This window comes from Astatotilapia calliptera, chromosome 3 (genome assembly GCF_900246225.1).
Source record: "Astatotilapia calliptera chromosome 3, fAstCal1.2, whole genome shotgun sequence".
Taxonomy (NCBI): Eukaryota; Metazoa; Chordata; class Actinopteri; order Cichliformes; family Cichlidae; genus Astatotilapia; species Astatotilapia calliptera.
The window spans coordinates 29,154,767-29,178,249 of record NC_039304.1 but is presented as its reverse complement, the minus strand read 5'-3'; the positions used below and the strand labels follow the sequence as shown (position 1 = coordinate 29,178,249).

Genomic DNA, 23,483 nt, shown 5'->3' with positions numbered 1-23,483 from the left:
CTTTAAAAAAACAACAACCACAGAGAGTAAAATATCAGAAAGTCCCTATCCAACTGATGTGAAACAAAGGTGAGTTCATATCCTGGAAACTAAAAGCAATCATTTGTATTGACAATTTCAGCTGAAAGCTTCGCAACACTGACATCAAGTGGCATTAGACACACTAAACCAGTGTGCCATTGGGTAGGTAAGGTATTTTAGAATAGAATAGAATAGAATTCAACTTTATTGTCATTGCACATGTCACAAGTACAAGGCAACAAGGAATCCAAACAGTCAGAGGCTGATGAAAGAGCATTTTAAAGTACCACAGTGACACTGCTTAATAATTGAAAAATAAAAATAAATCTCTAATGCACTTTGGGTCAAATTTCTTGTTTAAATGTTCTATAAAAAAGGAGACGTCCACACAAAAAGGTTCAAACAGTTTTCATAGTGCATGTTTGAGCTGTGTTTGATAGAAACAAATTACTTTCAATTCAATTCCATGCTATTCTGTTCAATTCATATAGCTCCAAATCACAACACTGTCGCCTAAACCTTCTTTATATTGTAAGAAAACACAGAAAAAATCAGGACAGACCCCCTGTGAGCAAGCACGTTTGGTGACAGTGGGAAGGAGAAAAATTTTTTTTAACAGGAAGAAACCTGCAGCAAAACAAGGCTCAAGTAGGAGCAGCCATCTGCCGCGACCGGTTATTAGACAATCGCACTACCATTGATTCTGTACCAACATCAGTGTTGGCAGTGATACTGTAGATATCGGATACTTCCCCCACATCTATTTGAAGATGGTGGGAAGGATAGTAGAAAGGAGAATTAGAGGCACATAAAGAAAAACAAATTATTGAGCAGTTTGAGAAAAAAAAGTCAAAATGTGGACATTACAGTTGTATCTACTGCCACAGTTGCTATGACCTCTGAGTTAGTAAAATTGTACTTCAGAATCAGTTTAAGTGACAACAAAAGACATTATTTTCCTTTTGTCCCATAAACATAAACTTGGAAAAATGCATTTGTACAAAATGAAACATTATCAATGATTAGACATTAGAAGAGGATGTACCATTGTCACAAAATATGTGTCGCTGGCCTAGCAGTTTATCTTGAAACAAGAAATGTAATCTACTCAGTTTGATTTTTTTTCTCTCAAAGTAAAATTCTGAAGATAAAATTCAAAACAGGATTTTTTCTACAATTAAAATTAGGACTTTAATCTCAAAATTTTGAATTTATTCTCAAAACTATCAATATTCTTCTTAATGTGGTGCTAATACTTGTTTAACAGAGAATGTTAAAAAAAAGTCTTAGAAAACTAAGACTACCTTTGTAAAAAACAAACAAACAAACAAACAAACAAAAACTTTAATCTAATCCTTTTTAATCCTGTGGCAATTGAAATGAAGAAAACTGCACAGTCTTAAGTTTGATGCTCCAGGCAAAACGTTAAAAAAGTTAACCATGAGTAGGCTACAGTATGTTGAGAAATAAGGGCTGAAGATTGTTGTGTAATCCTGTGGGATTAATTATGTGTTAATTAAAAAATAGGTATGACAAATGAAGAAAGGCCCACAAAGGGTGTTTATATCCAGGCCAAACAGTTTAGTGTTGCCTCTGTGGATGTTTAATGCTCAGTCAGCTCCACATTTCTGGGCACACATTCAAAACAAGCCCCAGGGAATGGGTAAATGCAAAGCCACGCCCCTTATAGGTAACACGGTGCCGCAGGTAAAAACTGGTAGAATTAATGAAAGCATGGCGTGTCACGTTCTGCCTTCTCACAGCTGTCAGGGTGTCGAGCAGTGACGCCAAGTAGCTGTTGTTGGCCAATGTGCAGCAACACTGTGCTGAAATCAGAGCACGGTGTGACTGCCATGTCGCCCCTCCCTTAATTCTGAAGAGGAAGCCCACTACTCTGCGGTGTACACGTCTGAAAACTCGTTTGTGTTGTTAGGTTAAACACAGGCCCATTTACTGGGGTCAAGCTAGAGTCCAGTTTGACAAGTACAGACGAGCGAGTCCCCACTTTGTTGTGTGTTTTGTGTGTATACTGAGTATTATGGTAAGTGACGTCGAGACCTGATTTCAAAATAAAAGCCACATTCGATTGATTAACCTTCAACATTAACAAATACATCTGCCCATAATAACAATAATCAATCCACTCTCTAACGTTAGATCCACAGGACACACCCTGGTACTCTAGTAGTACCTCGTCAATATCAAAGCTGTCTTCTTTGGGATTTCAAAGTCCTCTGAATTGAACTTTTTGAGGTATTCTTTTAATAACTTTAGTTAAAAAGAAAACTCCAGTTTCTGCATACTAATTGCAGTCTATATTAACAGTACCCTTACACTGGTACCATGTTAATATCAAATCAATCTGATTTTACATTTCAAGTAAAAGCCATTTGAATTTGCCTGTATATGAGCTACTCTTTGAGTAACTTCAGGATGCTGTTAAAAGTAAAATTCCTGTTTCCACAGACTAATTGCAGTCCATATCATCAGTAGATGATTCTCATGCTGGTATAACGTCGATCTCAAGTCAGCCTGATTTTAAAAGTAAAAGCTCTTTGAAATAACCTGTATCTGAGATACGTTTTATAATTAATAGAGGACGCTATCAAAAGGAAAATTCCTGTTTCCATTGACTAATTGCAGTCCATATCATCAATACATGCCCTTACAGTGTATCATGTCAACATCAAGTTCATCTGATTTTGGATTTCAGAGTAAAAGCCCTCAGAATTGACCTATTCTTTTAGTAACTTCAGAATGCTGTTAAAAGGAAAATTTCTGTTTCCATGGACAACAGTTCATGTCAACATATATCACATATAATCCAACAGTGGAGTCTGTAAAGGTTTTTATAACCAAAGATGGTCCACTGTGGAGCAGTTTGCCAGACAACTGCTTAGGAACAATAATAAGAATAAGAAAAAAAATGTATTGATCCTAGAGGGTAATTCATATTTAATCTGATATTTGTATGAGAATTGAAAAGCCTGATGCTGTGAGTGCAAATAAGGTCTTTAGTGTCCATCTTTCCACTACCATTTCCATCGTGGTTCCAGTTACAGAGCCAGTTTTTCCCACTAGCTTTCGACGTCTCTTACCATAATACTCAGTATACACACAAAACACACAAACAAGTATGCTTCCCCAGCAGAGTGCAGCAAAGAACAGCAGACTTTCCACCACAGACTGGTAGAATACTTTCCGTGTGTTACTGCAGAGAGAGCTTAGCATTCTGAAATAAAGAGGCAGTGTTGCACCTTTTTGTAAAGTTTGTCTGTATTCAGGGACCAGTCTAGTTTGTTATCTAAGTGTAAAATTATATATTTATATATTGTCACCACCTCTATGACCACCCCAACAAACTTTGACAGGCTGGAGGGGGGCATGAATCGTCAGAAATCTATTTATTTCCTTTGTCTTAGAGGTGTTCACTATGAGGTAATTTTTGTGACTCCAATTTGTGAAGGCTTTTACAAGACCCCTGTATTCAGATTCAGACACCCACTGCAATAGCAGTGTCATCTGAGTATTTCTGGATTTGGCTAGAAAAAGAATGTGAAAAAGAATGAGGCCAGGACGGTCCCCTGTTGAGTCCCCGTGCTGCTCAATAATGTCCCAGTAACGAATTTCCTGGATCTGACAAAGAGTGGCCTTTCTGTCAAGTCGTCTATCATCCAGGAAACAAAAGAGGAATCTACTCCAATCTCTGTGAGCTTGGTTGGATGGTACTGAAAGCAAATCAACACAAATCAATTAGCCAAACTACAAGCGTAATGCCAGGTTGACCTGTAACAGTTGTTTTCTAAATTCAAAAATAATACAATTACCAAAGACCTTAGAAACAATGTGTCTAACCAGATACTTTCTGAAGATGACCTTACCTAGGCCACGGTATTACTGTCAGGAACGTGGTTATTTTTGGTCAGTATATGTATATGGACTCCCCATGATGTACTGATAACTTGTTCTCCTCTACTCTCTCTTTCATTTACATGTACAGGTCACTATTAACTTTCATTACAGTATAAATGAGTATATAGTATAAATCTGAGGAAGTGTACGAAGTGTATCAATGTTTTCACATTCCGGCACAGACAACACAATAATTCTAAAACAACATATTATAGCGCTGAAGATCAACATCCTGTTTTTATATATTTTTACTATGTTGGTCTTCCAGTTCATCCAGTTGTAATTGAGGACACCCAGGCAGTACTACTGTTTCAAAATGTCAACATCCTGTCCCAGGATAGAAATTTGTCTTGTAGCGATAACTCTCTTTAAGAAATCAAAGAAGAAATCCAAGAGGCTAATTGGAGCTCTTTACTGTGACTGTTTCAACAAAATCCATTCTGAAAACCATTGTGTTTGCATCAGTAAAATCAGAATCTGATAAAGAGACAAGAAGAGAGAGCAAGAGACACCGGAACAGGATCGATGACATGGACAACAGAAAATATCTGAGCCCTACTCGCCCTCTCCCCTCACATGCCACGTGAGGAGTAACCAGATCAGTAAGGTGAAACCACACCCATTGTGACAATTTCCTGAAGGTGTACTGAAGGTCTGAGACGTAGAAGGTGAAAGGGGTGGAGAGATCACTGTCTCCAGTGGAGCTCCTGTACTACACACCATCAAATCAAAATGAGCTCTGCCCAGTCTCACATACTGTGGCCTGTCTGACAGCTGGCCAGCAGTCCATGAGATGGTGGATGTGCTTGCTGGTATTTCGTGTACTGTCTCCCTCAGTAGAAGTAGAATGATTGTGTTACATTCACTTTAGAAATCAAACAAGGTGATGTTGACTTCCGAAGTTCTCACTGTGTGGCCACTGTTATCAGGCTAGGAGGACACTCTTAAACTGTGACGGTGTTGATTCATCAGGAACTGGGCAAAATATGTACAACATAAAATGTGTGTAACATCAGTATCTTCTCCTGCTTCAGAAACATTTTGTAAATGTTGCTCAAGATCATAGACAGCTGGGAGAGTGCTCAGAACCCTGGGGCTAATACCAACCATAACCTGTCCTTCCTTACCCTAGTGTAGTTTCTCCAACAGTCTGCAACATAACCAGGACCGAAGTCATAGTCAAGCAAAGGATGTTTGTCAGGTTTATAGCAACAAAGTTTACTCGGGGATAAGAACAGGAGGAGCAGTAAAGAATCATAGGCATTAGAGATGTTTGGAGGCCAGAGTGTGCAGTGCAAGAGGCAGTAGAGACCTGTAAACAGAACCCCATGAAAAAATTGTTCACCTCATTTGCTCTCTACAGTCTGCTGACTGGTTGCCTGTCATCAAAACAAGAATATTCCTTTTAACAGTGTCCTTAACGTTCAAAAACTAGTTCATACATAGGTAAATTCAAATGGCTCCTACTAGCATCATGAAGTTCTTGAAAGTGTACCTCATATACAAGGAATTTCAAAGGACCTTTACTTTGAAATGCAAAATCAGATTGATTTGATATTGACATGGTACCTGTGTGAGGGTGTGTACTGTTGATATAGGCTGCATTTAGTATGTGGAAACTGGAATTTTCCTTTTAACGGGATTCTAAAGTCATTGAAAGATAGCTCAAAAAGGTAAAAATCTGGGCTTTTACTTTGAAATCCAGAAGAAGAGTGCCTTGATACTGACAGGGTACGACTAGAGTACTAATCTATCGTTAGAGTGTGGAAAGGAGACTAATTAACTATTGTTATAATGGACAGATAAGTTAGTTAATGTTGAACCTAAATTCACTTGAAGGGGCTTTTATTTTGAAATCAGGTCTCGACGTCTCTTACCATAATACTCAGTATACACACAAAACACACAAAAAAGTGGGGACTCGCTCGTCTGTACTTCTCGAACTGGACGCTGGCTTGACAACAGTACCTCACTTTTCCCACTTAGTGTCGTGTGTTTGTGTGTGTGAGTGTTGGCTGCCTTGTTTTCCAGACTCGACACCGAGGTAGGATCCGTGCTCTTTTCGCCGTGCTGTTTGTGGCTCTGCTGCTGTCAAACATTCCTCCGGACAAAACGGCCACAGTGCACAGAGCTTTGAACGTGGCTTTGCTTTGTGCATCTCACGCGGGGCTGTGTTTAAACCCTGACACTTTCGGGCTGTGCCGCCTTTCTTGTTTATGTCGTCTAAAGTGACTCAATAAGCAGAAAGTTTTTTCCGCCAAGTTGCGCAGAGTTGCGCAAGTTGACGCAATAATAACAGTCGAGAGCACGACTGCAACTGTTATTATTAATGTCGCTTTAACTAACATTTTTAGTATTGGTGTTTGGCTTATAACGCAGGCATAGCGCTATAATTTGTTAAGTATGTTGTTGTTTAGCTTTGCCGTGAAAACAGTGAAAGTGCTTTAACGCACTAAAACAGCTCCTTAACAGAATACAATAGAGCAGAATTGCCCTTTATTGTCATTGTATATGTACAACGAAATTATGAAAACTTAATGTGTTTCAGAATGAATATATTCAAACGAGACAAAGGCTCAGCGGCTGCTACTCAGGTAGTCCCACCTATATCCAGGAGAGAAGTACAGGAAGTGTGATAACGTCCTGATTTCTTTTTTTTTTAATACTACATGTCTCCCTGCCATTCAAACAAGCTTTCCTTTATCATCAGGAGCTCGGTAGTGCCGTCAGACACAGCCAGAACAAGCAGGATGATGGGGATGGCTCACAGGTGAATGTTCACACTGGGACATTAAAACACAGTTTTTCATATAGGAAGACACCACTGAGGACGCTATTGAACTTAAACCAAAGACAAAGCTGAGAGTTTGTTTTTAGTTGGCACGATTCAATTTGAATTTTGCATTTATTTCCCTTTTTGTAATAAATGTGTTGCTTTGCATAGACACGAGAGGGTGGGGGTGATGGGGGCATGCAGAAAGTTAATCACTTCGCATTGCTGGTGCCTTCAGGTAAAAATGCACCATGAAGATGCTGGTGCCTTTCCTGACATAGTTGTGCAAGCAAATCTTCTTTTGAGACAGAAAAAAAAGGTATACCTGAATGTGATCACAGGGAAAATTATTATGTTTGATAATAGTGAAAAACTCTTCTGTGGAAAAGCTGAGTACACACTAGGCAACTATTATGCAAATTGCACAGTATGCAAAGTGACTTCTGCATCAGTTGCTACAAACATCTGTCACTCTTCCAAAATAATTTCATTTTAAATCAGTGTTTTTATTTAAATATTTATTTTTCAATTTGAGTTAATTGTCTTATGAATTTAGTTTCAGCTACTTCCTACAGTGTGTTTGTTCATTTCAGTCTGATCCCGATGGTTTGCCTGTTTGTTTGTAGCAGTCCAGCGTTGAGCTCATTTAATTTAGGTGAAAATCAGGTCAAGGTCACAACAAATTTGTAAATCAGTTGAAACTTAAGACTTAACTGACTCCGTTAGTACACAATGTGAGCTGGAAAAAAATTCAAGAAACCATATTGAGTAATATATCATATGAAAGGGCATAGAGAGAGCTGTACAAACACTTTTTAATTTTTTTATACAACACCACAAGACATCACAATGATCCCATAACAGGCTGAAGTCACAATATTGTAATAAAAACACCATAAAACAAACTTTTACTACAGCCCTGGCCCTTTCCACTCTGAGTGTATCATAGTTTTTTTTGAAAATGTTACAACTATGACTTTTAATTGTTCCTCTTAAGATTCTGTGTTAGTTTCATGTTTTAAAATTTCAGTGTTCTTTGTCAGGGACTGATTTAAGAAACTCAGAATGGCTATTGCAGAACAAACACTTGATTCACAAGCTTTTACAGTTGTGTGCGGAAGCTTACATACACTCCTCGTGGGCATGAATGTCACGGGAAGTTTGGGCTTATAATGAGTTCTTTGAACTGTTCTTTTTCCAGGGCGGAATGATTGCACATGACTTAAAAAACAAAAGCAAAACAAACAATAATTGAGTGGAACAGGTTTGAATTTATTTTGGAGTTTAATTAATCCACACAGGGTCAAATGCAAACGTATATTTCAATCTTTTATTAAGTGATGATGACCCCTCTAGGATGTTTTTTTTAATTTGACAAGGCCAAGGCCCATCCATTTCTTGTTGGTGAATAAGATCGACTTTAACTGGATGCAGAAAGAATTTTTTTTATAATAAATGTGTTGTTATCATAAACATCAGAGGACGGGGGTGATGGGTGTCATGCAGATGGTCAATCCCTTCAAATCCACTGCTCAGGTAAAAATGCATGGACAGTCTGACACACAAGAGCTTCTTTGTTCGGTACCTCATTGAAAATGACAGGATGTTAACTCTCTATGCAGGCCTCCTTCACGGTTAATACAACTCCCTCCTCAGATTCACTGGAACAACCCGCAGACACAGCTCAGGTGAGGTGCAAAGTACTGCTAATATGTGATATTCTTCTGTGTAAAAAGTACGCCATGGACGATAATTTTGCCAGTTGTACAGTTATGCAAAGTCACTTTTGAACAACAACTACCACTCCTCCAAAGTTATCCATCCATCCATCCTCTTTTGCTTATCAAGGTTGCAGTGGGGCTGGAGCATGTCCCCACTACTATAGGGCACGAGTACTCCCTGGGCAGGTCTCCAGTCTGTCACAGGGCTGACACAGAGAGTCAGACAACCACTCACAATTAAACTATCCCCACTAACTGCATGTCTTTAAACTGTGTGGAGCAGCCAGAGTACCTGGAGAGAACCCACGCAAACTCCACACAGAAAGGCCCGGTTTAGATGGTGGCGTCAAAATTTAGAACCTTGTTGCTGTGAGGCACCAGTGCTGATCACTGCACCACCCTGCTGCCTATCTTCCCAAAATATTTCACTTGAAACCTGCTTTCTATGCTAAGAATTTATTTTCTTATCAGTGTAGTTCCAAATACATAGATAGCGACAGTAAACAAGACATTGTGATACCACAACAGTGTAAAATTAGCGAGTGCTGTATGGTTTTATCTTAAAACTGGATGCAGAAAGACGCAGCTTATTTGAGCAATTCAAAACTCTTGAATAAAGCCTTGTATTGGATGAAATCTACTGCGTTTTACTGCGCTGTATTCATCTGTTGATTTAAAAATTATTGACATTTTATATCAAAGAGTCTATGGTACAACTTGTAGATGGAGAGATGGAAGGGATGCATGGCTGCTCTAAAAGTATAAACAACCCCCCCAAGAATGACCAGTTTCAATGAAAAGAGGAAAGCTCTAGTTCCAGCACCCTAAAAGGTTGATTCTGTTCATCTGGACGTAGCGTTTTCAGTGGGAGAAATGTTTCATCACTCATCCAAGTGACTTCTTCAGTCTCAGCTGACTGCAGGCTTCTGCAACCTTATAAACAGTACATTGCACAAAAACTAGTTCCAGTAATTTATTTATAAAGTTATTCCCATGTTTAAACAAATAAAGAAGACTTATAAAACAAAAAAGACATGACCTCTAAATCGTACAGCTGGTGCTTGTAAATGGTGGATGCAGATGGAGTAAAGCCAGATTTACCAAACACAGAGTTAAAAAAAACAAAAAACAGTTAGTCATCACTGCTCCCCCATGTGATCCTCAGCTGCCAACATAGAGGGAAACAAAGAACCCAAAATGGAGCAAACAGCACCACCATCAGTCAAGGAAGGAAGGAAGGAAGGAAGGAAGGGAAAACTAAATATAATTTCCAACTGAAGGTCACAAAAATAGCTTCTTTTTATTCCTAGAAACTCACAGCTGCTTTAAGAAGCTAAGAGAAAGCGAAGAAAAAAACTAAACACAAAAAACTACAAAATTTAAAAGTTCTGTCCTGATTATGAGAATATTCTTAATGTGGTGTCGCTAATTTCATTTAAGTAACGGGGTCTCAGCAGGGATTTCCTACAAGAAATGTGTGTTTTGAAGACTTAACCTCAGTACTGCTGTTTCTTGTTTTCTCTCAGCGAGGTCGAGTCAAGGTGATTAGTTGCCTTCAGTTAGCATATTAAATGTGCATTCCTCTAGTCATGGTTTGGTGCACAGTGACTCAGTGTTTGCTCACTTTCAGAACCCTGGTATGCTGAAAGGGGTCATGCAGAAGGTCAACCCATTCAAGCCTACCTCACAGGTAATAGGATTGTTTCAATGTTACCAAGAAAATAGTGGCAGTAATAATAGGTCGTCCACTCAGCTGGGTTTCTCACACAGGTCTCCAAAGCACCATATTCAGAGTTGCCGGAGCGGGGAAAGGAAAACTCTACTCAGGTAGGAAAAAGTTGAGAATCTGCATGAATTTGATGTCAGAAATCTGATGGTAGAAAAAAAATCACTTGATCATAGGTTCCTTCAAGTCACTAGTGACGACCTGTACATCCGCACGCATTTCTTGAAACTGGATTTCCTAACATTTGAGATGACATTGCAGAAAAGCCCCTACAGATTTTCACAAGACAAAAAAGGTCAAAATGGGGACAAAATACCATATGACCTTTAACATCTGATCATCATGTTACACAAAAATTCACACAGATGTGGAAGGAAAAACCCCAAAGTCTGATAGTTATGCTGTTGTTTCAGAACTCTGGAATGTTGAAAGGAATGATGCAGAAAGTCAACCCCTTCAAGTCTTCTGCACAGGTACGCAACTCTACCTTTGATGTCTGTTCTCAGCATGCGGCCTCGGAGGTCAAATCATCTTTATATGAACTATGTTTAAAGACACCGCAGTTTCAAAATTGTAAAGCTTTGTATCTTTGTCAGACGCCAATATCTAGTCTATGGATGACTGAATGAAATTTTCTAATTCTGCCTGTTGAATTCTTATTTTAATACAAAGTTTGGGAGTTGTGCCAATTGGCGTGTTCAGACTGATTACAAAGTTAGATACAAAGTCAATGCAAAGACACAGCAGGTGACGCAAGTAGAAGCAAATACTATGATGGGTCCTAAAGCCACTGGCAATGGGAAAACAAGGTCAAGCCTGTTGTCACTATTTGCATTCATCTGGAGCTCCTGTGGCGACACGCAAAGCAAAAAACATTAACCTGAAAATGTTTTCATAATAACTTTGTAAGGAAGTGGTTGTCTTGTTCATTGGCTCAGACATTTGTGGGCTGGCAACATTTCACTTCCTGTTTGGTCCGACTCCAATCTATCAGTTAAAGTACAAACTGAATCTGTAACATCTACATTTTAGTTGCTCACTTTGAGACCTTTTTCTGCAAAAAAACAAAAACAAATAAAGAAAAAAACAGATTTTGAACCTGAAACTTCCTCTCATCTCCTTTGACTTTAGAGTGATCCTCCAGATGATTCTGCAAATCATCAAGAGACTGGGAAAGAACTTCAAGACAAACAAGTACTGCTCCAAGTTCTGCATAATCTACTACCCTCTGTGTTACTTTGTGGCTTGTTCTTGCAGTGCTGGGCCTCCTTATTTATTGACTTATTTTTAAATAATAATTTAGAATCCAGGAATGATTCAGAAAGTCAACCCATTCAGATCCTCACAGCCAAAGGTTTCATTTTTAATAATAATTACTGATAATTTAATTGTTGAACGCAAACAGAAAACTGTCCTCTTCTTGCATTTTATATTTTCAGGATGTCGAGCCTCAACACAATGACCTCACATGCAGCGCTGGAAGCCTGACAGGCAAAATCAACTTGCCAGAGAAGCAGGTCGATCTCTGTCTGTTTCATACCATTACATACACGTTTATTTTTCCTACCCACATTTAGTTTAAGAAAGTCAGCTGTGTAATTTGGAGTAGAGTACGCTCTCAGTGTTGTTCTTTCCACGACCACAAGATGTTGCCAAAGCAAAAACAATAGAATCTCCACAGACCAAATACTTCCTGACCATTTTGTTTCCTTTCAATTTTAATTTTGAATCCACTTCATGAATAGTGCTTACATTGATTGTTTACAGCTTTTAATAGACACATAGATTTAAAGGAGTAATGTCTGTTGCTCTTTTCTACTTTGTGTTTTTAGAACCCTGGAAGGTTCAAAGAGACGATGCAGAAAGTAAATCCCTTTAAGTCGTACACACAGGTATGATGTCGACGATCAATTCAGTTTTAGAGTTTCCCACTGACCTAGCTGGAGTTTCTACTTAATGTGAGTATGTTTGCCACTGTTTGTTTGCAATTTAGATTCAGGATCAATGTCAGAGAGATTTGACGGTTACCTCTGTCAAGACACTGGTAAGGCCTAAGATGGAAATAAAAAGATGCACATGTCTGGTATTTCTTATGGTTAAGGACTTTTAATATAACACATTTGACAGATTTTATTATAACAGAAGTGTACTTGGCTCTGTCTGTGATTTCCTGCGTTTTCCTCTCAACAATTATCAGGAAAACCAAGCAGATATTCACAGTGACAACTCCACCAGCTCTGAAAGCCTGGATGACAGCACAATAGAGAGACATGTAAGGCAATAACCACATCTCCTTGTCTTTAAAATGAACCCAGCCCTCCAAGCTCAAAGTTATTTCTTATTCACCTGCTACACACAGAAATGTATGACTTCATTTAGTACATCACCTTTTGTTAACCTAATTGCATTTCTTGTAATGGTTGTTTTATCTTACCATCTTCTCGCACTTGGTGATTTCCAGAACCTATTGTTCAGTGAAAAATACTAGCATGTTGTCAGTCTGCAAAAATGCAAAGCATGTGACCAGGTTGAAGCAGTGCTTACTTAACGATCAGCATTTTCGTCATGATGTTTGTCGATGTCTTAACTGCAGCCATAACAAGGAAAATGGCACTCATATTTCCCGGACTGGTGAAGTTTGATAAGAACAGTGTACGGGAATGTGTCTAGAGCAGGGATGGGCAATCTCAGTCCACGAGGGCCCTGCAGGTTTCAGATCTCACCTTGGGTCAACACACCTGAATCACATGATTAGTTCGTTACCAGGCCTCTGGAGAACTACAGGACATGTTGAGGAGGTAATTTAGCCATTTAAATCAGCTGTGTTGGTTCAAGGACACATCTAAAACCTGCAGGGACACCGGCCCTCGTGGACTGAGATTGCCCACCCCTGATTTAGAGACTATGCTAATAAAGCCAAATGCACTGGAGAAAAAGTGAAGAAAACCAGACAAACAAACAAGAAACTTTGTACCTTCTGAAAATCTTTGTCAGGTGCATAAGTGTAACATTTACACAGTATTAAGCCCTAAGCACTCAGTTCACTCCCTTTCCAAAGTCTGTTTGGTATATAGATGCTGACACCAGCTGTGATGTAAAAACCCAGCCAACACAGGCCCAAAGGAGAAGAACCAGGGTATGTTATGCAGAGTATTGGGTCCTTATGAATTCAGAATAAACTAATTTAATATTCACCATTGTTTTACATGTTGCCTGGTTCTTTTCATGTTGATACTGATGGTTTGATGTCACTGTTTTCATGTGGGTGGCTGAAAAAAATCAAGAAAAACATATTTGTAATGACTTTTTTTCCTCTTTCCTGAAGACTTTTAAACTATTTTCCAGATTTCACAGGAATACTGAAATACCACCGGCAGTTTCTTCTCAAACATATCGAGTTCTTATTTGCTTTGTTTTTGACCCCACAGGACTCTGCAAATGCATTTTCTGACACTCAAGCCACGCCCCAGGTTAGTAATGAAGTAAATGTATATAGCACCTTTCTAACTTACATGCTATCTTTACATTAAGCAATAAAGATAAATGTAATCAAATGCCTAAGGAGCTTGAAAGAAAAACATCTGGACTTCTTAGGTGTCTTGAAGATGTTTCACCTCTCATCCGAGAAGCTTCTTCAGTTCTAAGAGGTCAAATGGCCCAGGATGTGAGTGGGCGTTAAGGCAGGGATTTAAAATCTGGGACTTGTCACCACTTGCTCTTAGAACTCGTGAAGCTTCTCCAATGAGAGGTGAAATGTCTTCAAGAAAATTATCGAAGTCCAGACGCTTTTCTTCCCAAGCTCCCTAGACTACGGTGACCTGGATGGCTGAGAACCTTGACACACAATTTAATCAAATGTTTATCGGTGGGTTTTTTTTTTCAAGATACAATTGGGAGGTGAGCATGCTAATATGTTTGCACAGTGCTATTATGTCATTGTGTAAATAAAACTACACACAGACATTTCAGAATTCGGTCTTTATTTACTCATGTAATCTCTAATGCAGTACTTAGGTAGAATATACTGTGATCAAACTGTCAGAATTCCTCTTAAGAATAATTGTTTCATAAACTGGCTAATATAAATGCGACTAATACTGAAATCAGTGAGTTAAACGTGCTTACATCTATTGGAACAGTGCCTCATATGACAGCCACGTATACATAAGAAGATACAGCCTGCTCTACATTTGACCCATTGAGTAACGACAAACAAAGGAAAGAGAAAAAGGGTGGTTTAAACTGCTATGTTTAAATACTAAACATATAAAGATGTTGAGGTAGGAATATTATACTAGGGTGACGTGGCATTTCACAACTTACCAGAAACAGTTGGTGATTTAAAAGAGAGATGTTAATTGCTTTTCCATGTTTGGTTAGCTTGTGACTTTGAAGTTGTCATTCCAGTTTTTGGTCCCCATGCTTGACATATTTTACTTTAAACACCTGGTAAACAACGCTGCAGTAACCTTTCAATTTGGGACTATTTCTTTTCACCAAAACTAGATCATCTATCATCTCATGAAGTTAAATGAACTAAAAATGCATTATTAGTCTAATGCATGGGTTCTTTGGCTCACTTGATCTTGTCCTCTCTTTATCGAGTCCTCTTGAGTACAACATGATTTCATTTTTTGCAGTTCACGGGTTTCTGCCTTTCATATAACAAAACATTAAGAATTAATCTATTGCTGTCAACGTCATTAAATTTATATAAACACAAACAACATCAAAAACTCTTTTTTTCTTGTTCGCTAACAGAAATTTCTAAGAAGTAATTATAGTGTTTATATAGTTTATAGATTTACATTTTTGCTGTTCCTGATATGATTACGTGACAGTTTAAATGAAAAAATAGAAAGGTGAAACTAGGTGGTTAGTCAGGTCTGTCGAGGTTGCCATAAAATTTTGGAGAGTAATAAAATTGAAGCACGTAAATACAGTTATAGTAAAGCTAAGGCGGCAGTGTACAGATGTTTTAAAGAGAAAAAAAAACTTACACAGTAACATTTTTTTGTTTGTTAATGCCTAGTTGTAGGCAGTTTTGTGAAGCTGTTATTTACAGCTTACATTAATATTTCACAACAGGAAGCGTCACTGTGTTAAACCTCAGATGATTTATAAGCTTTGCTGAAATCGCAACACAAGCGCAGGTTCAATCTTTTTAGACGAGATTTTAGGCTCATTTAGAAATTCTGTCTAGTGTTCCATGTGTCACCTCTTGTTCCAGGAGGTAGTTAAAGTTCAGACATTGCAGTGTGCTGAAGTACCAGTGCGCAGGGAAGGAACGGACCTGGATCCTCTAGACGTATGTTTATCTTATTTTTTCTGGTGTATGTTCTGTGGATTTTAAATTTCTTTCTCCATACAGTCACAAAGCAGTAAGTTAAAAGACTGTTTATTTCCAGGATGACGAAGGCCTTTTGTCCTGGTGGAGAACAGTCGAAGGTATCACTGATTTACTGTTAACCTTATTTATTGTTGTTGAAAGTTGCACCTCATAACGTCTTTCTGTGCCTTAGGTTGGGATGAGTGGAATGAGGCAAACCAGAATGATGAAACTGAAGAGTAAGTAGAACAATCAGTTTATTACACTCACTGACCACTTCACCTCTTAAACTGCACATTAGTGCAAATAGTTGGCCAATCATATGGCGGCAACTGAGGCATTTAGACATGTTCAAGCCAAGCAAATGTGATTTCACTGAAATTGATACTGATTTTAAACATAGCCTGGTTGTTGGTCCAAGTGTTTCAGAAACTGCTGATCTGCTGGGATCTTCCCACACAACCATCTACAGTTTACAGAGAATGATCCAAGAAAGAGAAAATCTCCAGTCAGCAGCATTTTTTTGGGCAAGAATCCCTTTTTGATGACCGGGTAGAATGGTCAGACTACAGTAACTCAATTAATTCTTTGAACCTTGAAACAGATCGGATACGGTTCATATGGATGCTCCAAAATTGGACAGTAGAAGACTGGAAAATTGTTACTTGGTATGGATGAGTTTTGGCTGCAAAATGAAAGTATGGATCCATCCATTCTTGTGTCAGTGGTTCAGGCTGGTTGTGGTGGTGTGGGGGATATTTTCTTGGCACACTTTGGCTCCTTAATGCCAACGTAACATCATGAAATGCCACAGCCTACCAGAGTCATCCCTTTTTGAACACAGTGGTGCTATTTTCTGACGGTTGCTTCCAGCAGGATAACGCACCATGTCACAAAGCTAAATCATCTCAAACTGGTTTATTGATCATGACAATGAGTTCACTCTACTTAGATGCCCTCAGCAGTCAGCAGATCTCAGTCCAATAGAGCACCATTTTGGATGTCGTAAAACAGGAGATTCTTATCAAGCAGCCAACAAATCTGCAGCAACTGTGTGATGCTGTCATGTCAATATGGACCATAATCCCTGAGGGATGTTTCTAGCACCTTGTTGCATCCATGTTATGGAGAATTAAAATAGTAGCTGGTGAGTGTATAGCACAATTAACACAACTAACTTTAACCAAAGTGTTTCCCACCAATAACTGACTCACACATAGCCACAGAAACAACTTCTCTATTAAAGACTATTGCGTTATTTAGGATTTAGCAGATTCACAAACACAGGACTACAAAACCTTCAGGGAAGTCTAAAGCAGAAACAAACAACAGGCAGAACTATTCACCAACACAAACTCTGAAGAACCTGCCTGGAAGTTTCAAACTGTAAAAAAACAAGGGTTTACTTCCCTAGACTAACAAAACAGGCAAAATAGTTACCGTATTTCCCGGACTACAAAGCGCACCTGAATATTAGCCGCACAAGCTAAAATCAGGGGAAAATCCTGTTTTGTACATACATTAGCCGCACCTGACTAAAAGCCGCAGGTGTTTCAATGTTGACTTATCATATGTAAGAGAATATGCACAAAGGGAATTGTCAGGAAAGAGATGGCTGTTTGGAGACACATCCCTTTTATTAATATTTTGAAAAACAAGTTATAGGTACATATTTGCACATGTAGTACATAACAGTAACCTATAGCACACCAGAAAAATTGATTCGGACTACCTTTTAGGCTCAGGTGCAGTGACACAGCTTTAACAAGAAGAAAAGTCAGTCATTCACCACCATCTTTCTCTTCTTCCTGCGCACTAAAACCACCAAAGTCCTCTCCTCCAGTGTCGGATACAAACAGGCTCAGGATGGCTTCGTCATCCACTCTCCGCTTCTCTCCTTCGTTGTCACTTTCAAAACCAAAGAAATCCTTGTTGTCAGTGTCAGAGTCGAACACCCTCAGAAGGGCCGTGGCGGTGTCCTCCTCTCCATCATGCAGCAGTCCAGCCCTTCAAAATCCGTTGGTGATCGTGGATGTTTTCACACTTTTCCACGCTGTCAGAATCCACCGGTGGAGTTGGGCATAACTTGCTTTTCGCAAATTTATCGCCGCTCATCATCCACGCCTCCCGCTGAATGCGTAGCGCTACTTTGAAGTTTGTTTTTCGAGCTACTTCGTACGGCACTACGTTGCCTGGCGGACGGACATGTGACTAACATACCACTCTTGAACCCCGATCCTTCCGCCAGGCAACGTAGTGCCGTACAACAGCGGAACAAACAAAACAAATCGTCTTACGATATGACAAAAATCATGGACAATCCATAGAAAAGCCGCACCTGACTAAAAGCCGCAGGGTTCAAAGCTTGTGCAAAAAGTAGCGGCTTATAGCCCGACAATTACAGTATAAAATGAACAAACGCCAGCTCACACCTGAAAAAGCTGCAACTTACAAAAAATTACTGCTGTAGCTGGTTGGATGAAAGGGAAATCAAATTATTCTCTGCAGATTGTTGACATCTTCACTCCTTACAGAGGGTGTGGTCCTCAGCCTGCAGCCAGTCACCTGTAAGCTGCAGCATTGCTAAACCAACTGCAGGTTCCTGACTCAGGATGTGTAATCCTGGTTTCTGGAATACTGGAACAACAACATTGATGTCTCCCTATCTCCATTCTCAGCATTCACCTGCCCACACATCTTGTCTTTTCTTGGTAGCCAGAACAAGACGGTCTCTTGTTTTGCATGTCTATCAGGTTTTTGTGAGACACCCTTAGCTTTAAGCCCATAATGGAGAGACCTGAGGCACTGATGGGTGGATCAGATTACTGTACTAACACACGGGATATATTGCTGTCCACCACCCTTCTTGTAAACACACGAATAACTGGTCGTTGTGCTTTCCTTTCTTTCTCTTAAAGACAGTTTCCATTCCTTTATCCCATCATATAGTCCACCAGCCATAAAGAGTTGTCCAGGAAGTAGTTAGGAAGTGCTGAAACACACCCTCTCCATGTTAACCAGCTGCTTTGCTGCTGGAATCTCACAGCCATCTTCTTACACAAACTGAGAGATCTCAAATATCACATTTCTTTGATGCACTTTGAGCCACATCTGAGATGCTGATCCCATTTAAAATCACACATTTGTGTTGAGAAAATAAGTCTTAAGCTCTGTTACAGTACACTGCCTAAAACCTCAGACTATTTTGCCATGACAGTAAAGTATTTACCATTCCGTCATTTCTTGCTGCAAGGTAGACGTGTTCTTTATTGTTCACAGAATATGTTTTCCCATAGGAAGCTTTGCAATGTTGAGCTACAGTTTTAATATAAAAACATGTTTCTTGGTTGAAGTTCACTCATTGCTTTCCCTGTGAAACCCTTCCCCTGTGCCTTTTTCTCAGAGTGGTGGAACAAGCAGCTGATCGCGTCTTCATGGCCGCTCGACTTTTTGTTCGTTTTTTTAACCAACGTGGCGCCTCACTGCAGCAGCGCATCCTTGAGCTCCTTGCTTTGGCTGATGCAGCAGACAATTTTCACAAAAAAACGGTCACGGCCAGTGTCGGTGGTGGATTGGCCAGTGTCGCCGGGTCTATCACCACCATCACCGGCCTCATTCTGGCTCCCTTCACAGCTGGAACATCGCTGATTGTCACAGCTGTAGGCATTGGCATAGCTACAGCTGGTGGCGTGACATCTGCTTCGGCCAATATCACTGACACTGTCCATTCAAAGACGGACCGCAAGAAGGTGGAGAAGATGATTCAAGATTACCAGGGGGAGATCAAGGACATCAAAGAGTGCCTGGAGTTTTTACAGGTAAGAACGTACCAAGAAGGGAACACACACGATGGCTGGCTTACAAGTAGGGCTGGGTATCGTCACGTATTTCTACAACCGATTCAATCCCTCTAAACCTTTTAAATTGAAAATATTTAATTCTAAATTATTTGCCTATTTCTTTGCTATTAAAAACTCAGTGTAAACTATCTCAGTATAAAAACAAAGCCGACACTTGTGAGACTTCATCAGAGGTGAAAGAGATGAAAAACTAAAGAAAACCGTGAATCAACCTATGAACATTACGTGATACTGCTGATAATGTATAAACAAGACGAAACAGCAGGCAGCCAAACGATTTTTGATGGGAAACTGGTTTTATAGCATACTGAAAAAGAGAGCTGTGCAGGAAGTGCAATTTTATCATGGTGGAAGCAAGAACACGAAAGTAAGAGGAAATTCATGACAATGTTTTTCAAAGGTGAAACGTAATTTTGCTCTTTTGTTGTTGGATCAGTGACTTTAGGTTGGAGAGTAATAAAACCTGCAGTTTTAGAATCTCGGAGATGTCGACTTTCAGCACCCGACAGCGTGTGAATTGGGAAATCTATTTTTTAAACCAACCCTACTTGCAAACTCTGCTCACATTGCTGAAAAGCGTTTCTGGGTCGTTGACCCAGTATTTTCAGTTCATGTTCACTGTTTATCCTCTGTACGTTCCACTTCCTGTTTTGTGTTACGTTACTCTGTGTGCATTATGTTCTAGTTCTTATTCCATGCATCGTTAGTTCAATTGTGTTCACCTGCTCACTCACCTGTGACCTATCAGTCATTGTTCAGCCAGTGTATTTAAGTCCTCAGTTCTCGCCTGGTCGGCGTTGCGTCATTGATGTTGTCACTGCTGTTGTCACTGCTGTCTATGCCCCATGTTTGCCTTCCAAGTTCAGATCAGTCAGCCGTTCATTCAGTTATTCAGTCAGTCAGCCATCTCCTGTTTTCGTCATTCGTCCCTCACAATAAACACCCTGCATCTTCACCGTGAGTCCTGCGTTTGAGTCCTTTTCTCCACATCCACTCAGCAACCCCTGACACTGGGTTTGTTAGTCCTTTATGTAAAACCTGTAAGATGTTGGTGAAGAGCTGGCAACATATAATTTATTTCTTAGCTCAAGAATTTGTCATGGGGCATAGGAGTGCATTGAATACTTTCAGTTTGCCACGTTTGAAAGGCTTCCATTTACTCAACATATAAAGAAAAATCTGTTAATCTGAATGTTTGGCTCGAGGTCGTTGAAGCATCATTTAGCACTGTGGTTAAACCACATCAACTACAGTGTTTACAGAAGCATTGACAGATCAGCTGCCTTGTTCCTGTTGATGCATAGTTTGAATTGAACTTTCATGATAACCATTTACCGGAGTGAATTCTCGAGAAAGAAACAAGAAACACATAAACAATCATTCTGTCAATGAGATGCTGTCATGCAGCATTATTTTCATTTTTCCATCGTACCTGACTGTCAGTTGACTGTCAGGTACGGCTGTTGTTTTTTAACCAACTGACTGCAATAATAATGCAAGGAAATATAGTAAGTATACATAAAGAGCCAAGTAAGCTTTAACTTTAGATGAGTAAGTTTTATGGTGGCCCTTAAAGGTAAAATACACTCCAACTTGAGAAAACAGCAAATGGAAAAATGCAGCAAAAGCATACAAAACAATACTGATGTTGAAAGAAAAACCCCCACAGTAGAAGTTAAATAAAACACAATGAAAAAAATGCTGACAAAACAATGAGGAAGTGTTTTTAGGGAGACAAGAATGTGACAGAAGAGTTGTGGAAGGCCTTTAGAAAAAACATACCTACAGTACTATATTAATCATGTGACGTAACCTTGCATCTTTTTCTCTCTCAGAAATCAGAAAATCGTTTTTTTAAAAGTGCATCTCAGTACAATCAGTTTCAAGGACAAAAAAAGTCACTCAGCTAATCTACATTTAGAAATAAATTCTAGTGTTGGTATGGCCACAGCTGCTAATGTAAAATTTTCATCTCACATATACCTGACAGGAAGGGATGGAGACACTCCAGCAGTGGGACTTTGAGAAGTATGCAGAGAGCATCGCAAAAAACCACTTAAACCAGGACGTCAAGCATGTAATCAAAGAGGGTGGTCGAGCTGGCAAAGCTCTGGTGGTCAACACAGACAGTCTGATCAATACTGTTCAAGTCCTGAATGTTGCTGGTGGTGCTGCCAAAGCTGCCCAGGTGATGAGTGTCACTACCGGAGTAATGTCAGGCCTCTTCCTGGCTCTTGATGTGTTTTTCCTGGCAAAGGACTCCATGGAACTGAAAAAGGGGGCAAAAACAGAGTTCGCTGTCAAGATCCGAGAAGTTTGCAAGGACCTACAGAATGGCCTGCTGGAGCTGAACAGAATCAAGGAACAGCTTCAGAAAACTATGGATGGGATAGAAGTGGAGGTAGAGGAGGTGGAGGATGAAGAGCAGTTGAAATCTGATCTGAAGAAACTCACTGACCTTGAAGACTGAAGGGCAGTGTTTAGAAAACAAAACAAGGTCCTCATTGTCTTGTGTTGATACCAAAAATAAAGTTTAAGCAGAAATTGCCGATAAATAGTTCTCAGTAGTTTCTTATATTAATATATTGTCATTGTTTGTTTTAAAGTCAATTTTAATTAAATGTATTACATTTATTGCTGGTTTGCTGCATTGGTGAGTTGATCTGACTTACACTCCGCAATACTTTTATCAGTGGACAAGGTGAGGTGACCTTTTACTCAAACGGGTGGGGTCAAAGGCCAGAAATAAAAGAATGTTAAAGGTCGAGTCTGCCTATCTCATTCCTAAAGTTATAGTCATGAATTCCTAGTCTATCTCAGTTTTTCATCTGTCCAGGAGTTAGGGTGCTCCTAGCCATCAATCTTATGCTGACATGTGGCACATGCATGCTGAAGAAACACAGTTTAAATGACAGCCTTTGAGTCCGTACAGTGAGGGTTTCATATTACTTGGTTTTACTTTGGGGATCTTTGCAGGGTGCTGTTCCACCTTCAGATGGGTTTTGAGTGATCAGCTTTTATCTTACATGATGAAATGATGATAATAACTTTATTTGTGTAGCACTTTTTAAAGTGCTTCACAGTTTAAATAAAATCCACACATAAGTCGATAAGTACACATGTGAAAACAGAAACACATAAACAGACACATAAGGAACCACATGGTCAGACATTCATTCTAACACACACATATACACCCAAGTATTTTCACTATGGCCAAAAATGATGGATATATGAAAGATTAAGGGAAACGTAACCTATGAAAATGAGTTTTCAGTAGTTGTCTAAAGCAAATAACAGAATCAGCTGACCTGGAAATACATGATCATTTCTGGCTTTAAACATCAGAGTAAGGGACAGTCAGGGGAACCTGGCTGGATGACTGGAGAGGTCAGCTGTAGTAATAAGGTTTTAGAAGCTCAGCTACATAAGCAAAGGTGCAGGAATAGGTGTCATATGTGACCACCGGCTAGTTGTTTTTTTTTAGCAGCCTTGCTACTGCAATCTGCACAAATCTGGAGTGAGCTATAGAGGTCTCTGAGATTTCTGAGGTGAAATTAAAAAAAAAGTTGTTAGCCCGCCAGTTAGTGGAGGTGGACAGTTTGAGTTTCATATTATTCGCATAATCCACCCCCGTGCCCCTTTCCTTACCTAAAAATATAGCACCAACATAACCCTTTGATTAGTCTTCCAGCCACTGACATTTTGTGACATCTATACCAAATACAGCCTGTTTGGTTATTTTAATTAGCCTTATTTGATTGCAGACAGGCAACAAAATGAAAAATCCAAGACTGGTAAAGTAGCAAAGCAGAAATATTGACCATGCAATGACCAACAGGCAGTAATTGTAACAGCTTCCATTGTACCGTACTGTGCAAAATTCTTGAGCATGTGTGTGTCGAAGTAGAGGCTAATGGTATTTAATTTGAGCTGATGTAATGAGGTGTAGAAGCGTAAGCCGCATCCCACAGAAAAGTAAAAATAACCTTGCTGTCAGAGTGTGTGCTCTTTTCGGAAAGTCCGACTAATCCTGGGGATAAAGCTGCTGACGTAGACTGGTCAATCTTACGCACACAGAGCATGACAGAAGAGCATAAAGAAGCCTGATAATTATAACGTTATCGGTAAAACTTACAGA

General features: G+C 39.5%; 1 protein-coding gene across 3 annotated transcripts; it reads left to right on the top strand.

Moving 5' to 3' along the window:
* Nucleotides 1-5,792: 5,792 nt before the first annotated feature.
* On the top strand, nucleotides 5,793-22,109 carry LOC113019174 (uncharacterized). 3 transcript variants are annotated; one of them, XM_026162709.1, is made up of 21 exons: nucleotides 5,793-5,977; nucleotides 6,482-6,527; nucleotides 6,644-6,703; nucleotides 8,186-8,242; nucleotides 8,329-8,394; nucleotides 10,058-10,117; nucleotides 10,198-10,254; nucleotides 10,567-10,626; nucleotides 11,285-11,347; nucleotides 11,457-11,507; nucleotides 11,593-11,670; nucleotides 11,986-12,045; nucleotides 12,147-12,197; nucleotides 12,351-12,425; nucleotides 13,212-13,289; nucleotides 13,582-13,623; nucleotides 15,384-15,461; nucleotides 15,562-15,601; nucleotides 15,676-15,721; nucleotides 18,886-19,300; nucleotides 21,333-22,109. In XM_026162709.1, the coding sequence occupies exons 2-21, from the start codon at nucleotides 6,483-6,485 to the stop codon at nucleotides 21,810-21,812; spliced, it is 1,962 nt and encodes a 653-aa protein (XP_026018494.1). In that variant the 5' UTR covers nucleotides 5,793-5,977; nucleotide 6,482; the 3' UTR covers nucleotides 21,813-22,109. The 3 variants fall into 3 exon arrangements, with proteins under 3 accessions (XP_026018494.1, XP_026018496.1, XP_026018495.1); XM_026162711.1 differs by having other exon boundaries at nucleotides 5,793-6,527; XM_026162710.1 differs by lacking the exon at nucleotides 11,457-11,507 and having other exon boundaries at nucleotides 5,794-5,977.
* The last annotated feature ends 1,374 nt before the right edge of the window (nucleotides 22,110-23,483 follow it).